Source organism: Protopterus annectens, chromosome 14.part0, assembly GCF_019279795.1.
Source record: "Protopterus annectens isolate FY-2018-M chromosome 14.part0, PAN1.0, whole genome shotgun sequence".
NCBI lineage: Eukaryota > Metazoa > Chordata > Ceratodontiformes > Protopteridae > Protopterus > Protopterus annectens.
In genome coordinates, this window is record NC_056748.1 from 180,348,461 (window position 1) to 180,373,551 (window position 25,091).

At 43.1% G+C, this 25,091-nt stretch overlaps 1 protein-coding gene across 3 annotated transcripts in view; it reads left to right on the forward strand.

The window, feature by feature from the left end:
* FAF1 (Fas associated factor 1) overlaps nucleotides 1–25,091 on the forward strand; it is a 5,915,525-nt gene that overhangs the window by 524,122 nt on the left and 5,366,312 nt on the right. For all 3 annotated transcript variants that reach the window (XM_044055943.1, XM_044055942.1, XM_044055945.1), the window contains exon 3: nucleotides 3,855–3,901. In XM_044055943.1, the coding sequence (XP_043911878.1) occupies nucleotides 3,855–3,901 (47 nt within the window). The remainder of the gene's footprint in view (nucleotides 1–3,854; nucleotides 3,902–25,091) is intronic.

The window sequence follows — 25,091 nt, forward strand, 5'->3', positions numbered from 1 at the left end:
CTCTGAAGGGATTGGCACCCCAACTTGTCTTTTAGTCAGCTCAGCTGGAGCTGCCAAATAGTTTGGGTAAGAGAAAGGTGCTGTGAAGCTTTGGATGCTGGCCAGGTGTTAAATCCTTAGCAGGATATAACCCATATAGTTAAGACTAATGCAGCACTGATCATTGAAATATCTTCTGTTATGGTAAGCTTACTTACACAGCTGTACTGTCCCTGTCCATCAATCTTGATGTCCCAGCCACCATCTCACTACCAAATTGTTACCTTTCTTTCTGGATGGAGCTGGTAGACCTAAGCTTGAAATCTCTGTGCATACTACATTCTGTAGGGCAAACTCTATTTGAGAGACAAGGTGGGCTGCACAGTATTATGGGAGAGGAGGGAAGTTTGAGTGCTAGAGAAGTTTCCGAGTGAAAGGTTTTGCAGACTCGCATTCACCACGAGGGTGAGTAACCCAACCATCAAGGCAGACTAAGATGAACAGTAAGGATTTATCGTTACAGTGCATAACTTTCATTTTTTGCTTTGTTTTTTTTTTTTTATATCCTGAAAAGACTTGAAACAGTCTCAAAATATTCCATAGCACTGAAATGTCCTTTTCTGGCTTTGTTAAGTGTAAAATGCTATTGTATGCAAGTAAAGCTCTCTTTTCTTCCCCATACCAGTTTTATCCTTGAATGTATTAAACCCTTATTTTGTTTTCTAACATTTCTAAATACAACACAAATACCAAAGGAGAAAGAAGGTGCCACTGCCTGATTCGTCTATTCAAGCACAGCTTGTCAGAGAGGAATGCCCCACCTTAATTTTTGCAGCCAACCCTTCATATCGCCTCATTGCTAACCCATTTATTCTGTCAGGGACTACAACTACCACCATTACCCAGCTCACAAAATCCCCGGTGACTCTGTCAAAGGCTTTCTCTTTTTCAAGTCCCATTGTATTCCACAGTTTTGCTACACAGTCTGTGTACAGAATTTGACCGCAGTTTTTGTAAGGCTTATAGCTGTCAAGTAGATTTTTGTTAGAAAATTGAAAGTGACAATTTTGGAGGTAGTGGTGGAGAACTGTACTTATAGTTGAGCAGGAAGCAAGATTAAATATAATTTTGTGTGTTAGGAGAAGTTTGGTATAATTTAGTTGGTGGGATAATTCTAGCCAATTTAGAGTTTTTAGAGCAAAACTGTGATGTGTTTTGCAACTTGTATGAGCTGCACATCTAGCTACCTTGTAACACTGTTCTAGTTTAGATTTTATGTTGAGTTGGAGGTTAGTCAAGATGGGAGAACTGTATAACAAAGATGAGAGTAGGTATGTAGTGGCTGCAGTAAGGATTTTTTTGGCTCTATATAGCATTCCTAGTTTTTATGATTTTTTTTTATTTCTGTGTTTGTGGATGTCATATTCAAGACTATTGTTATATTGTAACCCTCAGCAGTTTTGCATGGGGCACTACTTCAATTGGCATATTGGTTAGGGATGTGATTTTAAAAGTTACTTTTTTTCACGGGTAAGTGACGTGGGGAAGATTAAAGGAGTTTGGTTTTCTTTGGATTAAGAAGGAGATGTGGTTACAAAGCCACTTTTCAATAAGGTTAAAGGGATGCTGTGTAATCCTTTCTAAATTTTGTAGATTTATCTGAGAGGCAGTTTAGGGTGAAATTGTTTATATACTGTACAAAGGATGCTTGTATAGAAGAATGAAGGTTGTTTATAAAGGTATTAAATAGAAGAGGACCAAGGATAGAGCCTTGTGGGTCATCTGTAATGATGTATAGGTAAGAGGAAAGGGTTGAATTTCATTGCACTGCCTGATAGCTTTCTGACAAGTAATTATTAAACCACTGAAGTGTAGTTTGTGAGGTACCCATTGTGGACAGTTATAGCAGGAGTTTTTATGAGACACACTGTTTAAGGCTTTTGATAAGTCTAGGAATAAGAAAGTTAGGAGTTTACCACTATTTCTGGATTTATTTGCGTTATCTTTGAAAGTTAGGAGGGCATTTGTCATGCTGGCAAATTAACAATTGTTCCATCAAGAGATGCTGGAGTAGTTGTTTAGGGACACATTTCTCCAGTATTTTTTTGGGGGGGGGGGTGAGATGGCAGTAGGTCTGAAATTAAATATCTCAGTAGAAGCACCACCTTTGTGAAGAGGGATGATATTGCATTTTTTTCCAGATGGTTGGAATGTAGAATTTCTGAAGTGACCTGTTTATAAGGATGGAGACTGGATATGCAATGGCGTTTGCAGCAATTTTGAGATTTTTTGCATGAAGGTTATCTGCAAAGGGTGAGCAGGGTTTAAGTTTGAATGATATTTTTTTATGAAGGAGGTGGCAAGCTGATTTTAGTGTGATGGTATTAGCGGATGGAAGTAGACATGAGTCAGGAAAGGATTCATTGGTGAGGGGCAGCTGTGCTGTCAGTGAATATGAGTTAAACTTTGTGGCTGTTTCTAAAGAGGAGTTATTGGAACAAAGGTTAAGGCATTGTTATATCATTGCCTTGCATCTTTATTGTAGATTTTTATTGGCGCATGATCTGATATAGCTACCGGATGGGTCTTTAATTCAAGTACACATGTCCTTGTGAAATATAATTTTAATCCAATCTACCCCAGTTTTGCATTTTGGGGAGTAATTTGTAGATTCTGAGTTCCTGCTACTGAATTCACATTGTCCATACTAAATATTCTCTCATACATCTTCAGAAATCTAACCTGTTTTTTATCTGTTCTCTTGTAGGTCCCTTTGATACAGCTTCACTATTGGAAATCCGATTCCATTTCCCACCCATAAATAATATTCCATGCTGAAAGCTTACTGTTTTTTTTTTTCTCAAAATTCTCTTAAGCTCCATAATACTAGTTTTAGTTGGAATATAAATACATGCCAGCAGAATCATCGTCCCCTGCCAGTATTGCTTCATTTTGAATTACTGCCATAACTTGTAAAGAAGTCCACATTAAATTAAGTTTAGACTCTTGTCATATTCAAGAGATCTTAACAGAGTTTGGTGAAAGAGTCCACAGTAGATTTAAGTTTGGCAGTTCATTCAGATGTTAAGGTTGCAAGTTGTATTTCCTGTTGTACAGGGTTTAATTCCCTCAGTCCTCATTTGCCTACTGTGTGAACTCGAGCAAGTCACTTAAGCAGACATTGTTCCTGGGTCATCCTGGTGCGTCCAGGGGGTCTACCTGGTTATTAAATGGGTACATTAACTTTTCCTGCCCAGCTTCACCCTCTAAATATTGTTTTTTTTCCCCCTCTTTTAAAGCCTTTGTTGCCAGGTTTAACTTTTTATGTTTTCGCTGTGTAAATCAATGTTGAAATGTAACGTAGTGGCATTGTGCAACAGTAATAGTTACGTATGCCTGATGCAGAAAAATTACTTTATTTATATGTCCACTGAATAAAATTAAAGCTGCAGCATTTGACAGGTAAGCTTATAATATAAAAGTTAAGAAAGGACAGTGATGTTGCTCTTCTTAAACTCCACTTTATTTAGCATCTGGTATTTTTACAATGAAAATTTTCTACCTTTGGAAAGTAAGACATGTTTGCTTCACTCCTAGTAAAATGATTATGGTGGTACTGTTACTGAGAATAGACAAAGCACAATTAGAAAACAAATCTGTATGTGCTACTTCACCAACTTATCTGGGGGTTTCCTTCTTGTTGATTTTGTGTGTACGTGTGCGTGCACAGCTGTATTACAACTTGATGCTGAATATTTGCATATTTTTGGTGGTGCACTCGTGCTGTTTTCCTCACAGACACACAAATATGATTTATATGATTGAATGCATTTTAGCTTGCCACTAATTTGAGTTTTCTTTCTCATTTTTTGTAGGCAGCAATAAATGGTGTTATACCGCAGGAAAATGGCATCCTGCGAAGGTATAGTGAATTTTGTATTCATATGAGGACTTTGCATGCTAAAGCCCCAAGAAATTAAAAAAAATTATGATAATTATTAATAGCACTACTGGTTGGTTTCTTGTTTTCAGTTTATCATGTTATACATCTCTTATCAAAAGCACCAAATAAAATTTTTATTTTGTAAGGCTGTATTTATTACTGTCACCTTGCAGTTGTGACTGTTTTATTTAATCATGTTTGCTGTACCTATGAGCTATCACATTGATTTATCTAGAATGTACTGAAACGTGGTAGTGGGCTATGGTGATTTTATTGTAAATGTGCATTTTTCTCTTACATTCTTAGGTCACATTTGAAAACTATAAATGTCTTTTAATAAAATGAATGATCATGGTTTCAAAACTAGATTGTTGAATATCAGAATAATTTCAGTAAAACAAAGAAGCAGATGACCGGTGGTAACCAGTGGGTTCTTTCATTGATATATTTATATTTTTTACCAGCTAGATGAAATGGTCTTTTGACTATTTCAGCTGTGATTTCATTTGAATACAAAACATAAATAAAAACTTTGAACATGGTCAGTATATTAAAAATTGGTTATTTTAGTCCATGAAAATTGGACAGTAAGCTTTTGCGTGTCTCATATACTTCAGAACACCAGTTGGATCAGCTATTCAAATCGCTCTTCAGCTTTAAAACAAATTTAACATTAAAAAGCCAATCAAACCTGGGGATTGGAGTAGCTGATAAGATATTGTGGTAATCATTCTTTACTGTATGTTTGTTCCGGAGTAGTCTTTGTAACTTTTGAGACAAAGTGTTTAATAAAAATAATGGAATCAGCTCCCTCATGAACTATCTACCCTAGCATCTGCTTCTCAATTCAAAAAAACAAATAAAAGAACATCTAAAAACTAAGTGGCTTTGTCCTTGTGCACACCCAGACTGAAACTTGTATTTCACTCCTACTCCAACCCTACCCCTCCCTCTTGCCTCCAAAACTTATTTCCCTCCTCTTGCTTTATTCTTAGTAATTTGATAGGATTTGGGAACTTTGTTCTTTCTGCAATTGCCCTGGTGCTGTCTAGTGCATTTGCTTGTTTATGTCTGGTCTGGCTTTTGCCTAAATGTTTTGTAGTCACCGTTTGTTAGTCCCATTTGCTTTTCTCATTTTACCTATGTTACTATGGTACTGTTGCTTTATTACTGTATTTTACTTGTTTGCTTTTGTTATATTGTTATTCTTATGCTTGGAGCTTTTCTCCCCGGGCCTCTACTGAAAATGGACATGTATCCAGTTAGACTAGCCCGGTCAACAAATGTAAAATAAAATGTAAAATAAAATAAAAATAAAATAGTAAAGTTGTTCACTACTCTTGGTTGTTGTGGATGAGATTGTTTTATGATTTTTATTTCTGCACTGCCATTGACTGAATTTGACTTATTGTGGATGACGTAGACATACTTATATTGCATTTTGATACTTCAGCAGTCAGTTGATAAAACCCGCTCAGTGTCTCCTTGTGAGTTTTAAAATTGGTGTAACAATAGCCAGTTTATTTAATCCTTTACCCTATTTATTCAGTCCTTTTTATTTGACATATGGGTCCTTGAGCTTTGTCAGACCCAGCCCAACAGTTTTATTGCTCCAGTTTCAAGCCCCTGTAAGAATTTCTTCTCGTAATGTCCCACTCTCCCTGTTTACCTCAGATCTCATTTGCCAAGTTTGTGACTGGAAGCATGATTGCAGGCAGCAAGGTGATCCACCTCTTCTTTTTCAAATAATTGCTTTTTGTTACTTCTAGAATTCCTAAAACAGATTAGTAAAAGTAGATATAATGTGCTTTCTGGTTATTAGAGTAGTTTGCAGTGCTAAGCTTATTTGTAGTTTTATATTTTACTACATTTCAAGCCCTTTGGCTTTTCTGCCATTTTCTGTTCCCTTTAATGTGCGCCTTTCCATTTCGTGTTAAATAGTCTTTTCCTTTGTGTGTGTGTGTGTGTGTGTGTGTGTGTGTGTGTGTAGATTTTTATTTTTTTTATTTTTATTTTAACATTTATTTACCGGGAAAGTCCAACTTGGAACAACACCAATTTTCAGTGGAGGCCCAGGGAGAAATGCTTCAGACTCATATCTTTATAATATGGGGGGGAAACCCACACGAACGCAAGGAGGGCATGCAAACTCCACATAGCAGGCACCCCAGCCTAGCATCGAAATGGAGAACCTCTTGCTGTGAGGCGACAACGCTACTGCTGCACCACTCGCCGTCTTGCCTAGATGTCTTGACTGAGTCAGTTCTGCAGTATTCTTAACAGATGGGTTGTATCTCACTGACATCAAGTCGGGGTACAATGGCTTTACCTTCCTAGGAAGTATGTCCAGATGATGGCTTCAGCTCATAGGCATTGGGGTTTAAAGTCAGATGTACCTATGAGATCCTGAGACTGTCTTGCCACCAGCCTGAATGCTGATCAGTGCACCCGATGAATTGTGATCATTTGGTTGCTGGGTACTGTGGCTCTACTTGTCTGATCCAGATAAGTGCCCCATTGGGGATCCTTCATTCTAAACTTTAGACTGTTTTGCTAATTGTTGTTAGATGTCAGCTAGGAGAGGTAGTTGTGAATAGTCGACAAATTCTATACAAACACAGACTAAGTGTCTGTTCTGTGTAGGCCCTGAACATGACTATAAATCCTGCTTCATCTGTCAGTTATTTGTTCCTAAAACCCTACTGTCTAGGCTATCCGTACGTAATGCCTTCTTCGAGACTCACTCCACCATGTTGGAAGCCACAGGCATTGGCCTCCCACCTAGGAAAAAATTAAAAGACCTAGTGAAGATTCTCCTGCAGTTATCTCAGAATTGGGCACACCCGCTGAGGTAGTTGAACCCACCAATGGTCTTCTCATGAGCCCTCTACATTGACCCCACCAGAGGCTGTACCGATTCCTGAAGCCTTGCAGACAACTAAGTCCTCTGATGAACCATGCCTCATTATCTCAGTGGGCTGTTGAGGAATCCCTCAGATCCTAGTATGGGAAGAGATTCCTGGTTCCCTGATAGAGATGTGCCAAAGCTCAGAAGCCCCTAAGCTCATTCAGGTGGACGTCTCACCTAAAAAAAAAAAAAACTTACACACTTCACAACTCCTTCTACATAGAAGAATGGATTGATTTTTCTTAGCGGTTATTCAAGGCAGTTATGTCTCTGAAGCAGCTTACCTTTGTGACTCACCCTTATCAGGCCACACCACACAAGCAAGCCTTAGATTCTTTCATCTCTGATGAGCAACTGGACAGGGATTCTGATTGTTCTCGCTAGTGCTTGTTCTATTTACACTCTCCAGAACAGATTTCATCAGGTGAGGGAGACTCATTCTGAATCCAGGTTCCCCCATGGAAGAGGCCTTCTTTGGAGAAAGATTACAAAGCATGATGAAACATTTTGAATGGCACTCCAGATGGGTCTGAGATTCAAAAGAGATACTGCATCTTATTAGAGATGGGCACTCTTGCTCCTTTCCTAGTTCTCCCAGTCCTAGATGCTTATTTGGATGCCTTTTTGCCAATTCCTTGGCACTGGAGTCTTGGCCACTTTCTCCAAAAAGGCCAGATAGGTTCTACAAAGTTCTTATGAACTTAAGTACTTCTACAAAAATCTTGTGGAAGACCCAGCTACAGTTTCCCTAGCCTCAGACCAACCTTCCAATTTGCTCCCTGGCAATAATATTCTCCCCAATGTCAAGGACAGTCAAGCAGTGGATAGCTTTCAGAGTTATAAATTACCAAACTCAAATGACCTCTCTTTGCTACAATCTTTAAGTATGACCGCCACAGAGCCCCAGACTCCAGAGTCAAAGCAGCATATACAGTTCCTAGTGGTTCAGGATTCTCAAATAGCCAGGCACAGTATAAAATATAGATATGATGTTGTGAATGCCTCTTCCAGGGCGACTGCTACTGGCTCAATGATTAGGCAGTATGCCTGGCTATGAGGTCAACCTACCCCCTCAAGATTTCAAGTCTAAAATTGTTGACCCCCCCCTTTAAATAGCAGTTTCCTTTTTGGTTCACAAGCTGACAGGTCTCTTCACGGCTTTGCAAGAACAGGGCAAGACAGTGAAAGATTGCCATCCGATTCTGCTGTCGCCATTTCCCAGGTACCATACAAATTACCCATCAGAATCTGCCTTCATCGCCAAGAGAGAGATCCTAGAACACCTGATCGGCAAAATAAAATTCCTAAGAAAAGATTCCTAGAAAAAAAATCAGTGGGATACTTCTCCTGGGAGGCCTCAGTTTGGTAGTAGACCCCTGTGACTGTATTCCACCTGATCCACCCTCCAAAACCTACCCTTCCACCCCCAAAAGAATCTGTTTTTCTTTTCCTTTCAAGGAAGCAGAAAAGTGGTTCTTAAGCATTATCAAGGAGGGGTACTCTATGTCTTGGCAAAGCAGCTCAACTCCCGGGGGAGTACTCCCTCCTCCTCCCAACCAGATACACCTGCTAGACACTATCATGGAAGATTTACTAGCCCAGAGAACCATAGAAGAGGTCCCCCCACCCTGTTCAGGAAAGGGGATTTTACTCCAGGATCTTCCTTGTCCCAAGGAAAGTGTGTCACTGGATATGCATCTTGGACCTCTCCAGGCTAAATACCTTTCTGAGAGTTTTTTCCTTACAAATGCTGTCCTTAGAAACTCTTCTACCTTTTCTACTTCCTCAGACTTTTCTCGTATCCTAGATGTAAAGGATGTTTTATCTTCATAGTCCAATCCACCCCTCCGGGAGAAAATTTCTCAGGTTCATTACTGGGTTATTACATTTTCAGTTTATTGCTTTGTCCTTAATCTTTTTACAGCTCCAAGGCTTTTCACAAAGTATCTGGCTCCAGTACTGTTTTTTTTTTTGCCACACTCAAGGCATATATAACTTCTGTTACCTGGATGACCTTCTGCTCCTGGTTTTATCTAAGAGGGGACACTTCTAAAGCACCTCCATTGCACTGTGTGAATTTAGACTCCCCTGGGGTTCATCATCATTTAAAAAAAATCCCAGTTCATTCCCACCCAACAGCTGACCTTTCTGGGATACAGTCTGGACATGTCTGCCGTATGCGCCTCTGTTCCTCAGGAGAAGGTCACCTCCCTAGCCACCAAGTTCTTAATGCTTTCCAGCAAATATTGCTTGGCCAGATAAGTTGTGAGAGCCATGGGCTGCCACCATCCTTATGCTGTCCCTTGCCAGACTACACATGAGGGAATATGATGGTATCTGAAGTCAGTGTGGTCCCAGCACTCTCACCCTCTCAAAGCCCACATTCCACCTCTTCCTTGCATCAAAAGGAACTCCTTTGATGGAGCAACCAGGTTATGCTCAACCCAGGTCTTCCATCTTCTCCAGCCCTACACAACCAAGTCCTGTTTATGGATGCTTCAGACAGGGCATGGGAAACTTGGCCAGGAGAACTCGAGTCCAAGGGGACTGGTCTGCCCACATACTCAAAGAACACAACAACATAAAGAAAATGAGGGCAATTATACAAGCCCTACAGACTTTCTCACATCTTTGGAAACCAGGCATGGTGTTGGTGCACATGGACAACACCATGGTAATGTGGTATATAAACAAGCAGGAAGGCACAGGCTTCATTCTCCTGTGCAGGGTAGCACAGGAGGCCTGTCACCTAGCCTGACAGCTGAATATTACACTTAGAGCAATGTATGTTCCTTCTCAGCAGAATGTATTGGCAGAATCTCTAAGTGGGGACTTAAAGGACCTTCAGGAATGGTCCTTGAGCTCAGGGGTATTCAAATCCATAACTCTGAGATGGAGCACCCCCCCCCAGGTGGACCTCTTTGCCTCCCCCGAGCATCATTGGCTATACTGCTCAAGGAGTCCGTCCACCTCCAGCATGGAGGACAGATGCCTTTTCCTGCCAGTGGAAGTGGAAATTCCTTTATGCACCCCCACACACACCTGTGCTGCCAAGACTTCTTCTCAAGATCCAGAAGGATTCACAAAAACTCCTACTTATGGCACTTTTCTGGCCAAGACAGCACTTGTTTCAGTTACTGAAGAATCCCTCTAAAACCAGATCTAATCAGCCAACAGAAAGGGTAGCTCCTTCATCCCAATCTGACCTCTGTCAGTCTAAGCCTCTGGATGATAGGATTCTAATCTCTGCAAGATAGAACTTTTCTGAAGAGGTTGTTCTGAGTTCTACAAGAAGGCAGGAAATCTAACACCATAAAATTTTACACAACCAAGTGTTAGAGATTTTCCATCTGGTTCCTTAAGCGCGAATTACAACCCCTTCTATTGGAAACCCCCTCATAGTACTCCAGTACTAGTGTGACTTGGTGCATTCAGGGTTGGCCTACTCTTCCATTAAGGCTCACTTGTCTGCCATTAATACTTGCATACTTTAGGAGCCCCCCTGTCATGTCTAGGACAGAGGTTAAGTTTTTCTTGAAGGGGGTTTTACACCTTAAACCCCCAAGGAAACCTATCACCCCAGCATGGGACCTTAATTTTGTTTTGGAAAAGCTCACTTTACCCCCTTTTAAACTATTTGATGTTCTTTGTGTTTCACTGTTGCAGTCATTACATTTGGGTAATCTGCTGGCAGGTTGCCTTCAGTTGGCCTGATTAACAAAGTCTTGGGTCCTGCGTCGGTTGCTGTCCCTTCTTCCATGACGTCAGGTCGTCAGGGGTATAAAACATGCAGCCGACGCCATTACATCAGTCTTTCTTGCCGCACGGTGCCTGAAGCAGAAGCAGTTCACAGGCGCCGGTCGGCTGACTCCTGAAATTTTCGTTTTCGAGTTTCATATCCAAAGTCTTCAACTAAAAAGCTAAGGACCCCATTGGGGAATCTTTTTCTTTCTCCTTACCGATGTCAGTAAAAGTTAATAATTGCATTACTTGTGGGAAGCAAATACCTCATAAAGATTTCCATTTGTACTGTATTCCTTGCCTAGGCCCTGACCACAACGTACCTTGCTGTCGGTTTTGTGCTTTATTTAATCAACGCACTATCAAACGTCGATACATTTTTGCTTCTAAATATTTTGGCTCACGCTTTAATTATCTAGAAATGTCGTTGGTTAGCAATCCGACTTCCGAAATACCTAAAAAACGCAAAGAAAAAGACAGAGACAGGCCGTTGAGGTCCAAAACTGCCGATGACGCTTCTAAGCCAGTCGCCAGTTCGCCGGTACTCAGTGAGGCGCATTTGCAGCCCCTGATACCCACTACTTCTGATTCGCAGGCCTCTACTGAGACCCATTCGGAGTGCCGCGAGATGCTTCAATTATGGAACCCGCAGATGTCTCTACCTTGGATGGGTCCAGAGCCGCTGTGCAGGCACCGGCTTCTGAGGGTGTTTTCAGGCCTACAGATTTGTATATTAGACTGATGCCATCATCAAAACTAAGGCCAAAATCTCGATCTATGCCTAAAAAACTGACGTCTGGGCCACATGTGCAGGCCCCTATGCCTAAAAAACAAATGATCAAAATGGCTGGAGATTTAATTACTCTGATCAGGGGTAGCCAACCCCCCCCCCCCCTTCTAAGAGGCCTAGGCAAGACATTGATTATGAATCTTCTGAACAGGATTCTATTTCTTCTGACTCTTCTAATGAACAGGAATTGTCTATACCTACTTATGAGGACACTGATGCAGAAGATTCCATTCCTTCTGCTTCTCCCCCTGAGGATTTTTCTTTTGGGGAAACTTGACATACCTCAAGGGAGCATTTCCACTGGGAAAGTCAGGATTTCTCTGAATCTAAAGAGAGACTTAGGGATTTTCTTCTTCTTCCTCAGCATATGCCTTTGGCTATACCTCCTGTTCTAGACATTATTGATGATGTTTTTTCAGAATCTAGTATGGCTCCTAATTCTCTGCCTCTGGCTCCTTGTAAGCCAGACAGGTACTACAGGGTTCCTGACTCCCACAAATTCCTTTTCAAAAATCCTGTTGCAGATCCTGAAACCATTTCTCAGGGTCCCAAGTGCATTAAGGCTTCTACTGCTAAAAATCTTACCCCTTCTGATAGAGATTCCAGGGCTCTGGATAGATGGAATAAGAAGGTTTACACTTCTGCAACCTTGGCAGTCAGGGCTTTAAACTGTCAATTTCATATGCTAAAATATCAACAGCATATCATGGGACTGCTTAAACAGAAAATTATGTTAATTTCTGACTGTGTGGAAAATAAGGACTTACAGGATTTATTGTATTCAGCTGAACAAGTTGGAAAACATTCTTTGCAATGTGGTTTTGATTCTTTGGAGGCCTCTTGCAGGGCTGCTGTAACTGGGTCTGTGCTAAGAAGGCATGCTTGGCTCAAAGAGCAAAATCTGCCTGATCACTTTAAAGTAAAATTGTTGGATGCTCCTTTACAACAGGACCGTCTCTTTGGTAATAAGGCTGAAGAGGTTTTAAAAAAAATGGGAGAGAAAGCTAAATCTGTGCAAACTGTGAAAGATTTCTTACAAGTGCGACCTCCAAGATTTAGTAGGCACTGGCCTTCTAAGAACTGGTCCTTTCCAGATGTTCATCGTGCATACAGCTGCAGTCATAACAGATGGTTTCTCCTGCCGTCAGGCGGGTCCTCGGTCGGCCAAATTCCAAAGTCTAGGTCCGGCGTCGGTTGTCGTCGCTTTCTTTCCTGATGTCAGTGCGACAGGGGTATATAAGACACAGCCAACGCCATTTTCTTCAGTCTTTTTTGCCGCGCGGTGCCCGAAGCAGAAGCAGTTCGCAAGTGCCGGTCGGCCAGCTCCTGAAATTACGAAAATTTGGAAACCGAAGTCTTCTTAAAGCTAAGTACCCCGTTGGGGAAACTTTTCTTGCCTCAGACCGATGTCAGACAAAGTTAACAATTGTATTTCTTGTGGGAAGCAAATACCGCATAAGGATTTCAATTCCCTCTGTATACCTTGTTTAGGCCCAGACCACGACGTCTCAGGCTGTCGCTTTTGCGCTACTTTCAATAAACGCACTATTAAGCATCGGGCGGAGTTCGCCCTTTGTGAAGAGGGATGATATTGCATTTTTTCCAGATGGTTGGAATGTAGAATTTCTGAAGTGACCTGTTTATAAGGATGGAGACTGGATATGCAATGGTGTTTGCAGCAATTTTGAGATTTTTTGCATGAAGGTTATCTGCAAAGGGTGAGCAGGGTTTAAGTTTGAATGATATTTTTTTTATGAAGGAGGTGGCAAGCTGATTTTAGTGTGATGGTATTAGCAGATGGAAGTAGACATGAGTCAGGAAAGGATTCATTGGTGAGGGGCAGCTGTGCTGTCAGTGAATATGAGTAAAGCTTTTGATTATAAAATGTCGTCGGAGACTCCGACTACCATTTTGTCCAAAAAATGCAAGGACAAAGACAGACACGCGAGGTCCGCGGTCTCCACCGACACCACGCCAAAACCGGCTACACGTGGTCCGGTTCTCAGCGAGGTGCCTACGCAGCCCCTGACTACCGACGACACTTCTCTGGCGGTGTCTTCTGTAACCGAGACCGCAGGTGCCTCGGCCCATACCCAGACTACAGCTACTGAAGCCACTGTGAGTGTTGAGCCTCCTAATGTGGACAGGTCCACTTCCACCCATGGTGGCTTTAGACCCTCATCTTCCTTTTCCATAAAGGCCTTTACTAAGTCCAAATCAGCCATGCATCCCAAGAGGCCTGTTGCACAGGGCCCATCTCCAGGCCCCATGCCTAAAAAGCAGATGCTAAAAATGGCTGAGGATTTAATTACTCTTATCAGGGGTTCCCAGCCCCCTCCGGACAAGAGACCCAGAGTGGAGGAAGATTCTCCCTCTTCTGACCAGGGCTCCATTATTTCAGAACATTCTGATGAAGAGGAACACTCGTACTCCCCTTTTGAAGATTCTGATGCAGAGCAGTCCATTCCTTCTGTATCTCCACCAGAGGATTTTTCTTTTGGGGAAACCTTGCATACCTTGAGGGAACACTTCCATTGGGAAGGCCAAGACTTTTCTGATTCCAAGAAAAGACTTAGGGAATTTCTTTTGCTACCGCAGCACAGACCTCTGGCGATACCTCCTGTCTTGGACATACTTGATGATGTTTACTCAGGGGCTTGCCTTAATCCGGATTCCCTGCCTCCTGCCCAAGTCAAGCCTGATAGGTACTACAGAGTTCCTAACTCTCACCAATTTCTTTACAAAAGCCATAATGCTGACCCTGAAACCATTTCTCAAGGCCCCAAGGGAATGAAGGCCTCTACTGCTAAGAATCCACTACCTTCCGAAAGAGAGTCTAGATCCTTAGAAAGGTGGGGAAAAAAGGTATATACCTCGGCCACCCTAGCCATGAGAGCCTTAAATTGTCAGTTCCATATGCTTAAATATCAGCAGTTTCTCTTATCACATTTAAGGAATAAAATGTCACAACCTGAACAACCAGATTTGAAGGAGTTACAGGATATGATGCATAGTGCAGAACAAGTGGGTAAACACACCTTGCAATGTGGCTATGATGCTCTAGAGGCCGAGCTGCTGTTACAGGATCAGTCATTCGTAGACATGCCTGGCTTAGGGAACAAACCTTGCCTGATCATGTTAAAGCTAAACTACTAGATGCTCCTTTACAAAAGGATGTATTATTTGGTACTAATGCTGAGGAGATACTACGGAAAATGGAAGAAAAAGCTAAATGTATGCAAACTGTCAAAGCTTTTCTACAGCTTCAACCACCACGTTTTAGCAGAAATTGGCCTTCAAAAAACTGGTCCTTTCCAGCCACGGACAAGCCCCAAAGAGGTAGATACAGGCGCACAAGGGGCAGAGGACAATCTCAAGGATCATATAGAGGCAGACAATGGCAAACTCCAGCACCAAGAGGTGGCGAAGACAGTGCACAACAATACAGGAAACAAACCCAATGACTTTCCCCTTTTCATGCCAAGCAAGTCTCAGCTGGCAGCACCCTTGGGAGGAAAGCTGGCATTATTTACAAGAAATTGGTATATTATCACAACAGACAAGTGGATCCTGGACATTATAAACAGAGGCTACAGATTTCATTTTCACACTCTTCCAAAAATGAGAGGCATGCCGAACCTGCCACACAATCAAAGGGCAGAGGCTCAAATACAAATTTCAAAGCTCATGGACATGAAAGCTATTCAAGAGGTACCCACTCACGAACAAGGTCAAGGTTTTTATTCCAGACTATTCCTGGTACCAAGGAAAGGAACCGACTGGAGACCCATTTTGGACTTATCCATCCTAAACACATTTCTACTCGTACCAAAATTCAAGATTCTCATCTTACAGCAGCTTCTTCCCATGCTGGGCAAGGAGTCTTGGCTGGTAACATTGGACCTCAAGGAGGCATACCTGCATGTCCCAATCAGACAAAGCTGCAGAAGATACCTCAGATTTCTTGCAGGTTCAATCCACTATCAATTCTCTGCATTGCCCTTTGGCTTATCTACTGCGCCCAGAGTATTCACGAAATGCATGGCATCAGTAATTGCCTACTGCAGACTTCAAGGGATACAAATTTACCCTTATTTGGACGATTGCCTGATCCAAGCGGACAGCAAACACATACTTCTGGAACATCTGGCTTATGTAACGCAGTTATTGAATTCTCTGGGATACACAGTCAACAAAGTGAAATCCAGGCTAACACCATCTCAGAAAATACCTTTCCTGGGTGCCAACTTGGACACAAACACCCAGATGGCCTATCTTACGCCAGAAAAACAGGGGCAACTAACTCAGTACTTCAAAATACTAGCAAATTGTACCAGGCTAACTGCAAGGAAAATCCTGCAGGCTCTGGGCTTCATGGCATCGTGCATTCTTCTAATCCCATGTGCAAAGTTGCATATGAGGAAACTTCAATGGTACCTAAAAAACCTATGGTCTCAACACAGCCACAGTTTGGAAACAATAATACCAATAATCCCATGTTTGCAAAAGGAATTTCTATGGTGGGCCCAAGCATGCCAAACAAACACAGGTCTACCATTCTGCAAGCCTCAAGCAAATCAAGTCATCACAACAGGCGCCTCAGACTACGCCTGGGGGGCACACATGACAGACAGGTGCATTCAGGGCAAATGGTCCCAAAAGGAAAATCACCTTCACATCAATCAAAAGGAAATGCTAGCAGTGATAAATGCAATTACAGCTTTCAAGGACCTCCTGCATCCAGGGCAATTATTGATAAGAACAGACAACACCACAGTAATGTGGTACATAAACAAACAAGGGGGAACACATTCATACCCCCTGTGCAGGCTAGCCATGTCACTTTGGAACTTGGCTCTGGAATGGCACATCGAACTTCAAGCACAGTACCTGCCAGGATTGGAAAACACGCTGGCAGACAATCTAAGCAGAAATATGACAGACCCACACGAATGGAAGTTGCATCCTCAAGTGTTTACAAAGATAATCCAAGCGTGGGGAAGGCCAGACATAGATCTCTTTGCCTCCCACAGGAATCATCAATTGACAACGTTCTGCTCAAGGACCTTCCATCCAAAGGCCTGGAGAGTGGATGCCCTTTCTTTCAGTTGGGCAGCACGGACAGTTTACGCCTTCCCACCTTTGCCTCTTCTGCCCAAGGTGCTCTTGAAAGCAAGAGCAGACAGACCGAAGATGATACTGATTGCTCCAGACTGGCCAAGACAACACTGGTACCCACTCCTGAGGAGCCTAACACATACTCCTCCCTGGACCCTACCTCTAATGCCTCTTCTACTGACTCAGCACAGCTACAAAACTCTTCACAGTCAGCCGAAAACACTCAATCTGGCTGCATGGAAAATTCCTTAACACCACAACAGACCCTACTCTCCAAAGAGGTGCAGGATGTCATTTTGGAGGCCAGAAGGCCATCTACTAGAAAGGCTTACTCCAAAGTGGAAACGGTTTTGCTTGGAATGAGAAAAAAGGCCAGGATCCTAGAAAACTGAATTTGCCTCAGATATTACAGTATCTAGCTGAGCTGTTGAACAATGGACTTTCATTTTCCTCCATCAAAATTCATGCCTCAGCCATTTCTGCAGAATACAACACTGATCCAGCCTTATTCTCTCACCCACTCTTAAGACAGTTCCTCAGAGGGGCTAAGAATATAAGACCTCCAAGGAAACAACCAATACCAGCCTGGGATCTTAATTACATTCTAGAAAAATTAACATTGCCTCCCTTTGAACCAGCTGCCTCAACAGATTTGCAATATTTGTCCTGGAAAACAGCTTTCCTTCTGGCCATTACCTCAGCTCGTAGGGTTTCGGAACTACAAGCCCTCATGGCTGTGCAGCCCTTTCTCATCTTCCATCAGGACAGAGTTTCCCTACGAACCAACCCGTCATTTATGCCTAGGGTAGTATCCAGGGTAGCTTTAAATCAGGCCATACACTTACCTGCCTTTTACCCCAATCCTCAAAACAAAGGGGAAAGGCTGCTACATTCCTTAGACATCCATAGACAGCTACGTTACTATTTGGACAGAACAAAGCCTTTCAGGAAATCAGAACAACTCTTTGTGTCCTATGCTGTAGGAGCTCAAGGGAAGCCAATTTCCAAACAGACAATTTCGAAATGGATAGGCCACTGCATACGGTTTTGTTACTACTTTCATGGTAAATCTGTACCTGCAGGCATCAGATCCCACTCCACAAGGGCCACAGCTACCTCTGCAGCCTTCCTCAGAGGAGTCCCTACCAAAGATATTTTGGAGGCAGCCACTTGGAGTTCTGTGCATACCTTCACTAAACACTACCACCTACCTTTATACTCCAAAAGTAGAGCAGGCTTTGCTACTGCTGTGTTGCAGGGCATTCTGGCTCCTCCCAGTTCCACCTAGTGCCTACCACCCTGTGCGTAGCTTTGGGATTCTACCCATCTGTTATGACTGCAGCTGTATGCACGATGAACATAGTACAGTTTTGTACTTACCATAAATGTAGATGTTCGAGTGCTAATACAGCTGCAGTCCAGGTTTCCCTCCCTCCTTCCCCTCTGGGTACAGACCTAGTGGCTAACTCCTCTTTTTACAACTTGATTGGGTTATCCTTCTATGGTGTATTTGCTTGCAACTAATGTTTTTTAATTATATTGTAATGCATGATTATATATGATATATATATATATATATATATATATATATATATATATATATATATATTGCCCTTCCTTCTAGGGGCACCTGACATCTGTGGCAAGAAAGACTGAAGAAAATGGCATCGGCTGTGTGTCATATACCCCTGTCGCACTGACGTCAGGAAAGAAAGCGATGACGGACCTAGACTTTGGAATTCGGCTGACCAAGGACCCGCCTGACGGCAGGAGAACCCATCTGTTATGACTGCAGCTGTATTAGCACTCGAACATCTACATTTATGGTAGGTACAAAACTGTACTTTCCTTCGAGAGCCACTCAAGTCAAACCCAGACATTCCAAAGGCTCCAGGTTTCAGTCACAAGGGACTTTCAGAACAAAACAATGGGGTGCCTCCTCTTCAAATCTGGAAACAACAAGACACCACCCTATGGTAAGCAGTCTCAATGACTTCCCTTTACACTTACCAAGCACTTACCTTTTAGCCACTCCTTTTGGGGGGAAAACTGGCTCTTCATGCAAGAAACTGGCAAATTATAACCCAGGACAAATGGGTTTTAAATAAAGTATCCCAGGGATACAGATTTCATTTCTACAAGTTGCCAATTCCAAACGGATGACCAGACCTGCCCCCAAATCAGTGGGCAGAGGCCCAGAAACAAGTACTTTCCCTCATGAGCATGGGGGCTATTCAACCAGTACCTGAAGAGGAAAAGGGACAAGGTTTCTATTCAAGACTTTTCATGGTACCCAGAAAAGACAAATCATGGCGTCCAATTTTGGACTTATCTACTCTAAACACCTTTCTGGACATTCCAAAATTCAAGATGCTGACTCTTCACCAATTACTTCCTATTATAGGCAAGGATGCCTGGTTGACAACTCTAGATTTAAAAGAGGCTTACCTGCATATCCCAAGCAGGGAATGTTGCAGAAGATACCTCCGCTTCAAAGCAAGCTACTTGCATTACCAGTTCTCTGCACTGCCCTTTGGCTTATCTACTGCGCCCAGGGTCTTTACAAAGTGCCTGGCTCCAGTAATTGCATTTTGCAGGCAAAGAAATATTAAAATATATCCATACCTGGACGATTGTCTAATTCAGGCAGAAAACAAGATCACTCTTCTAAACCATTTGGCATTTGTAAAAAGGGTTCTAACTTGTCTAGGGTGCACTATAAATGAAAATAAATCACAACTGGTACCCTCTCAAAAAATTACATTTCTGGGTGCAAACTTGAATACAACTGCCCAGATGGCTTTCCTTACGCCAAAGAAGCAAATTCATTTGGTGACTTACTTCAAACAGCTGGCCACAAAATCCCTGCTTTCTGCAAGGCAAATGCTGCAAGCCTTGGGGTTCATGGCCTCCTGCATTCTTCTAATTCCATATGCAAGACTCCATATGAGGAAACTTCAGTGGTACTTAAAAAGTCTATGGAGTCAGCATTGTCACAGCCTGGAAACAATGATTCCTGTTGTACCTTGCCTGAAACTAGAGTTCCTATGGTGGGCAGAGGCCTGCCACCAAAACAAGGGACTACCATTCACACCACCCCCTGCCGCCCAAACCCTAACTACATACGCATCATCTATGCTTGGGGGGCACATCTGGCAGGGAAGTGCATTCAGGGCAAATGGAGCCCAAATCAAATGCACCTTCATATCAATCAAAAAGAAATGCTAGCTGTACAGAATGCACTGACAGCCTTCAAGGACTACCTTCATCCAGGACAGTTAATGATAAAGACAGACAACACCACGGTTATGTGGTACATAAACAAGCAGGGGGGTACACACTCCTACCCCCTTTGCAGACTAGCCATGGCATTGTGGAACACTGCCGTGGCTTGTCAAGTACAACTACAAGCTCACTTCCTGCCAGGAAAGCTGAATACTCTGACAGATGAACTAAGCAGAAATCTCATGGACCCGCACGAATGGAAACTGGAACCACGGATTTTCAACATGTTGACACGCAAATGGGGGAGCCCAGACATAGATCGCTTTGCCTCACCCCAGAACTATCAGTTGGACAAATTTTGCACAAGAACTCATCACAAAAAAGCCTGGAAACTGGATGCTCTATCCTTCAGCTGGAAAAACCTATCAGTCTATGCCTTTCCCACTCTGCCTCTGCTCTCCAAAGTTCTACTAAAAGTCAAACAGGACAAACCAAAAATTATTTTGATTGCTCCAGAGTGGCCACACCAACACTGGTACCCACTCCTGCGCAGTGTGTCACACTTTCCACCATGGCACCTGCCTCAGACACCTTACTGTCTCAGCAGAACAACCAAATTCTGCACACTCCACTCCAAACTTTGAATCTTGCAGCATGGCTAATCACCTAAATTCACCCTTAGCATCCCTCAGCAAACCTGTGATGGATGTCATTTTGGAGGCGAGAAGGCCTAGTACTAGAAAATCTTATGCTGGCAAATGGAAAAGATTCTGTGCCTGGTATCAATCTCAAGGGATAAGCACAGCAGTGCCCAATATTCCTCAGATTTTACAATGTTTAACTGAGATGCTTCACAAGGTCCTGTCCTTTTCTTCCATAAAAATCTATGCCTCAGCCATTTCAGCTCATTACAGCACAGAACCTCCCATCTTCTCTCATCCTCTGCTAAAGCAGTATCTCAGAGGGGCCATAAACTTAAGATCACCCAGGAGAGCACCAACTCTTGCCTGGGACCTCAATTGTGTATTGGAAAAGCTCATTCTCCCTCCTTTTGAGCCAGCTGCTACTGCAGACTTAAAATTTCTCTCCTGGAAAACAGCTTTTCTTTTAGCAGTCACTTCAGCGAGAAGGATTTCCGAATTACAGGCTCTTATGACAATGGAGCCTTTCATCATTTTTCATGAGGACAGGGTATCTCTCAGGACCAATCCATCCTTCATGCCCAAGATGGTATCCAGTGTGGCTCTTAATCAGACCATTAATTTGCCAACTTTCTTTCCCAATCCACAGAACAAGGGGGAGCGGATCTTGCATTCATTGGATGATGTCAACAGGCAACTTAGATTTTACTTGGGACAAAATCTCAAAGAAAATCTGAACAACTGTTGGTGGCATTTTCTGCAGGGGTTGAGAGAAAGGCTATTTCAAAGCAAACATTTCCAAATTGATAAGCCATTGTATTTGTTTCTGCTATATGCACCATGGAAAAACTATCCCCCAGGGGATCAGATCCCATTCCTTCAGGGCTGCATCTACTTCTACAGCCTTTCTCAGAGGTGTTCCAACCAGGGACATCCTAGAAGCTGCTACCTGGAGCTCAGTTCATACGTTCATCAAACATTACCATTTACCACTTTTCTCTAAATCCAGAGCTGGCTTTGCCACTGCTGTCCTGCAGGACCTTATAGCTGGTCCTAATGCTGTATAATTCCCTCCACCCAACCATAGCTTTGGGAATCTACCCAAATGTAATGACTGCAACAGTGAAACACCAAGAACATAGTACAGTTGTGTACACTTACCATAAATGTAGATGTTAGAGTGTATTCACTGTTGCAGTCCTGGTTACCCTCCCTCCAGCCCCCTTTATTTTTCTCTGGCTATACCTCTACTTTCTTTCACTATGCTTAAAAGCCCTTTTGGTGTATTTGCTTTTGGGATTGGAGGTATATTTTTTGTGTTTTTAATTTTATTTGCTCCCCATTTGGGAGGCACCTGACATCTGGGGCAAGAAAACCTGATGTAATGGCGTCGGCTGCATGATTTTATACCCCTGACGACCTGACGTCATGGAAGAAGGGATGTTACAATGTTTCTTTAAGGATTTAACGTTCCAAACTTGTCATGCCATTTACAGAGACTAACTCCCTTGCCCAACATTTCCTAGAATTTATAAACTCAAACGCCCTGGATCAACGGGTCAACACTTCCACCAGAGGTGACAACATATTGGACTTGGTCATCACCAACATGGGCAACCGGTGCTCCACACCAGAGGTCAACCCTCACTGGTTAGATCTGACCATAAACAAATCACTTTGGATATCCCCATTCCGCCCCCACCCCCGAACAAGGAAACCACCTTGAAAAACTTTTCAAAAGCAAACTTCACGTTACTTAAGACCGAGGTGGAAAATTTCAAAGCGCCCATGCTAAAGGATAACATTGTCCAAGCTGCAAAATCCTTTACTAATGCATTCTGCGGGCACCTACAAGAATGCATGGATCGTGCTATTGCAAGAAAAACCAAGACTCACTCCTCCAAGACAAGGAAACCAGTCTGATGGACTCCTGCCATAAACAAGCTATACAATAGAAGGAGGAAACTAGTACAGAAAAGAGTAAAATCCCAAGAAGGGAAGACATCCCTGATCAGTATTAGCAAGAAACTATTATCCCTCATAAAATCATCCAAGGCGTGTTTCGAAAGAAAAATTGCCAATGACTCCAAAGATAATCACAAGGCATTTTTTAGCTATGTCAAGAATCTAAGTGGCAATGCTCAGATCTGCTCGGAGTTAGTGCAGAATGGCACAAAGTACACTGAACTGACCGATATCGCCAACATCCTGGCTGACAGGTTCAGCACAAAGTTCACCCTCCTCTCACCCCCGAAAGGGCCCATAACCATACCAGAAGTATGTAGAGTCCCTGAAATCAGAGACACTCAGGTTAAAACAGCCCTCTCCAGAGCCAAAGACACAGCATCAATGGGACCGGGCGGAGTCCCAGGCTGCGTCCTACATGAGCTGAAAGACGAACTAACCCCTCACCTAAACACACTGTTCAAACTCAACCTCTCCACAGGTTACGTACCCATAGAGTGGCGCACAGCAACGGTTGACAGAGTCCCAGGCTGTCTCCTACATGAGCTCAAAGGTGAACTAACCCTTCACCTAAACACACTGTTCAAACGCAGCCTCTCCACAGGTTACGTACCCATAGAGTGGCGCACAGCAACAGTTGACAGAGTCCCAGGCTGCGAACTAACCCCTCACAGCAATGGTTATTTCGCTCCACAAAGATGGAGCCACAACAGACCCCGGGAACTATCTCCCTATAAGCCTGACTAGCTTGGTCTGCAAGGCTATGGAGCGCATCATCATAGAACTCATTAACGGAGACATTGGGAACCTCCAAACACTGGACCCTACCCAGTTCGGCTTTGTTAAGGGCAGATCATGCCTCCTAAACCTGGTGGACTTTTTTGAGACAGTTACCAAGGCTATAGACGAGGGAAAGGTGATAAACACAGCCTACCTAGACCTCACAAAGGCCTTTGACACCATTCCCCATTCTGGTATTATAGACAAGCTCACCAGCCTGAACATAAACACCTACGTCACAAGATGGGTTGCCATTTGGCTCATGGACAGAACCCACATGTTAAGAGTTGCGGGAGTTAGGTCTGACTCTAAACCGGTTACAAGTGGCGTTCCCCAGGGCTCCGTCCTAGGACCCCTTCTGTTCGGCATATACTTCTCAGAGGTGCAGGCAAGCACAGGAGGACTGTTGCTGACGACTGCAAACTAGGGGCTATAATTGACTCTTCGTATGACACAGACATCCTCCAAAATGGTTTCACTGAGATGGACACCTGGTGTCAAAATCATGGCCTCAAGCTAAATGCCGAAAAGTGCATAGTCATCCCCTTTGGAAAAAACAAAGTGCCCACAAACTACCACATAGGTGGTAGTCCCCTAAATACGGAAGACGTAATAATGGATCTGGGGACCCAAGTAGATAGTAAACTCTCCTTTGATAATCAAATTGCCAAAGTGGTTAGAAAATCCTTCTACGTGGCACACCTTATCACAAAAGGGTTTGCATCCAGATCAAAAGAGGTCATTGTGCCCCTCTGCTCATCGCTCTTCAGACCCATCATAGAGTACAACGCCCCATTTGGGATGTATCTTACAAGACACCTGCAACAGCTGGAAAGACCACAGAAGTACCTCACCAAGAGGATCACTGGCCTCAAACCGATGCCCTATGCAGCTCGACTGAAGAAACTCCAGCTGTACTCGGTTGCATACCGCCTACTCAGAGGTGATCTCTGCCTGACATACAAGGCCATGTCTGACCCAGAACTGATCGACGTGCTCCCCTCGAGCCACACCGGTCTAGGGATCTAAACCTCACCACAACAATAAATAAAACGTGCTGGAGGGATAGATTCCTGTCACAGAGACTTCCCATGCTTTGGAACAAGATTCCAATCTACATTAGGCAGAGCTCCTCGCTAACACTCTTCAAGAGAAACCTTGACGAGTGGATGGGAAACAGAAAGTTTACCCCGGGGATCACTTCAGTGGCTCTGGTGGACAGAGGCACAGGGAACTAATCTAAGGGGGCGGCGAAAGCCAACACATTCTGGCTAGGCCTATAAATGCCTTTGGGCAGATAGCCTAGTACCTACCTATGAACCTATAAGTTGTTAACATGATTTCTTTTTAAATATGTGATGAAGTTTAATATATAGACGAAAGTGCTTATCTTTTAATTGTGGATTACTGTTAAATCGTTTTAACCATTTGGACATCTTGTTGACTTTGATTTTTACTATATGAAGAGAGACATGACTAAACTCCAAATGTCCCAGGCAAGTATGACTCTAGCCCTAAGCAGCACTCTACCATCACCCAGGATGATGCCACAATATAAACAAAAAATGATTGACTTCAACAGTTGTCTTAGCTTGTGGTGTCAGTCCAGGGGGATCCAATATCTGTCAGCCTGGGAAGACATGGTTGATAGGCCACGCTGCTTTGCCAGAGATGGCCTGCACCTATCCTCTCTAGGCTTTCGTATATTGCAAAGGCGTTTGCCTTCCCCATAGTGTCTTTCATAGGCAATGTCAAAACAGCAAGATTTCTGACTTAACAAAATCCACTCAAGACAAACTGAAAGTTCTGCTACTTAATGCTAGGAGTCTAAACATGAAGCTGCACTCCTTGGAAGCACTTCTCACCTTGGAAGATGCTAATGTCTGTGCAGCCACTGAGACATAGTTCAAGGCCACCAAGAGCACCCTGGCTGTGCAAGGCTAGAATGCCTTCCATGTGTTCAAACCTCAGAATGACCATGAAAGAAGAAAGGTGGAGGTG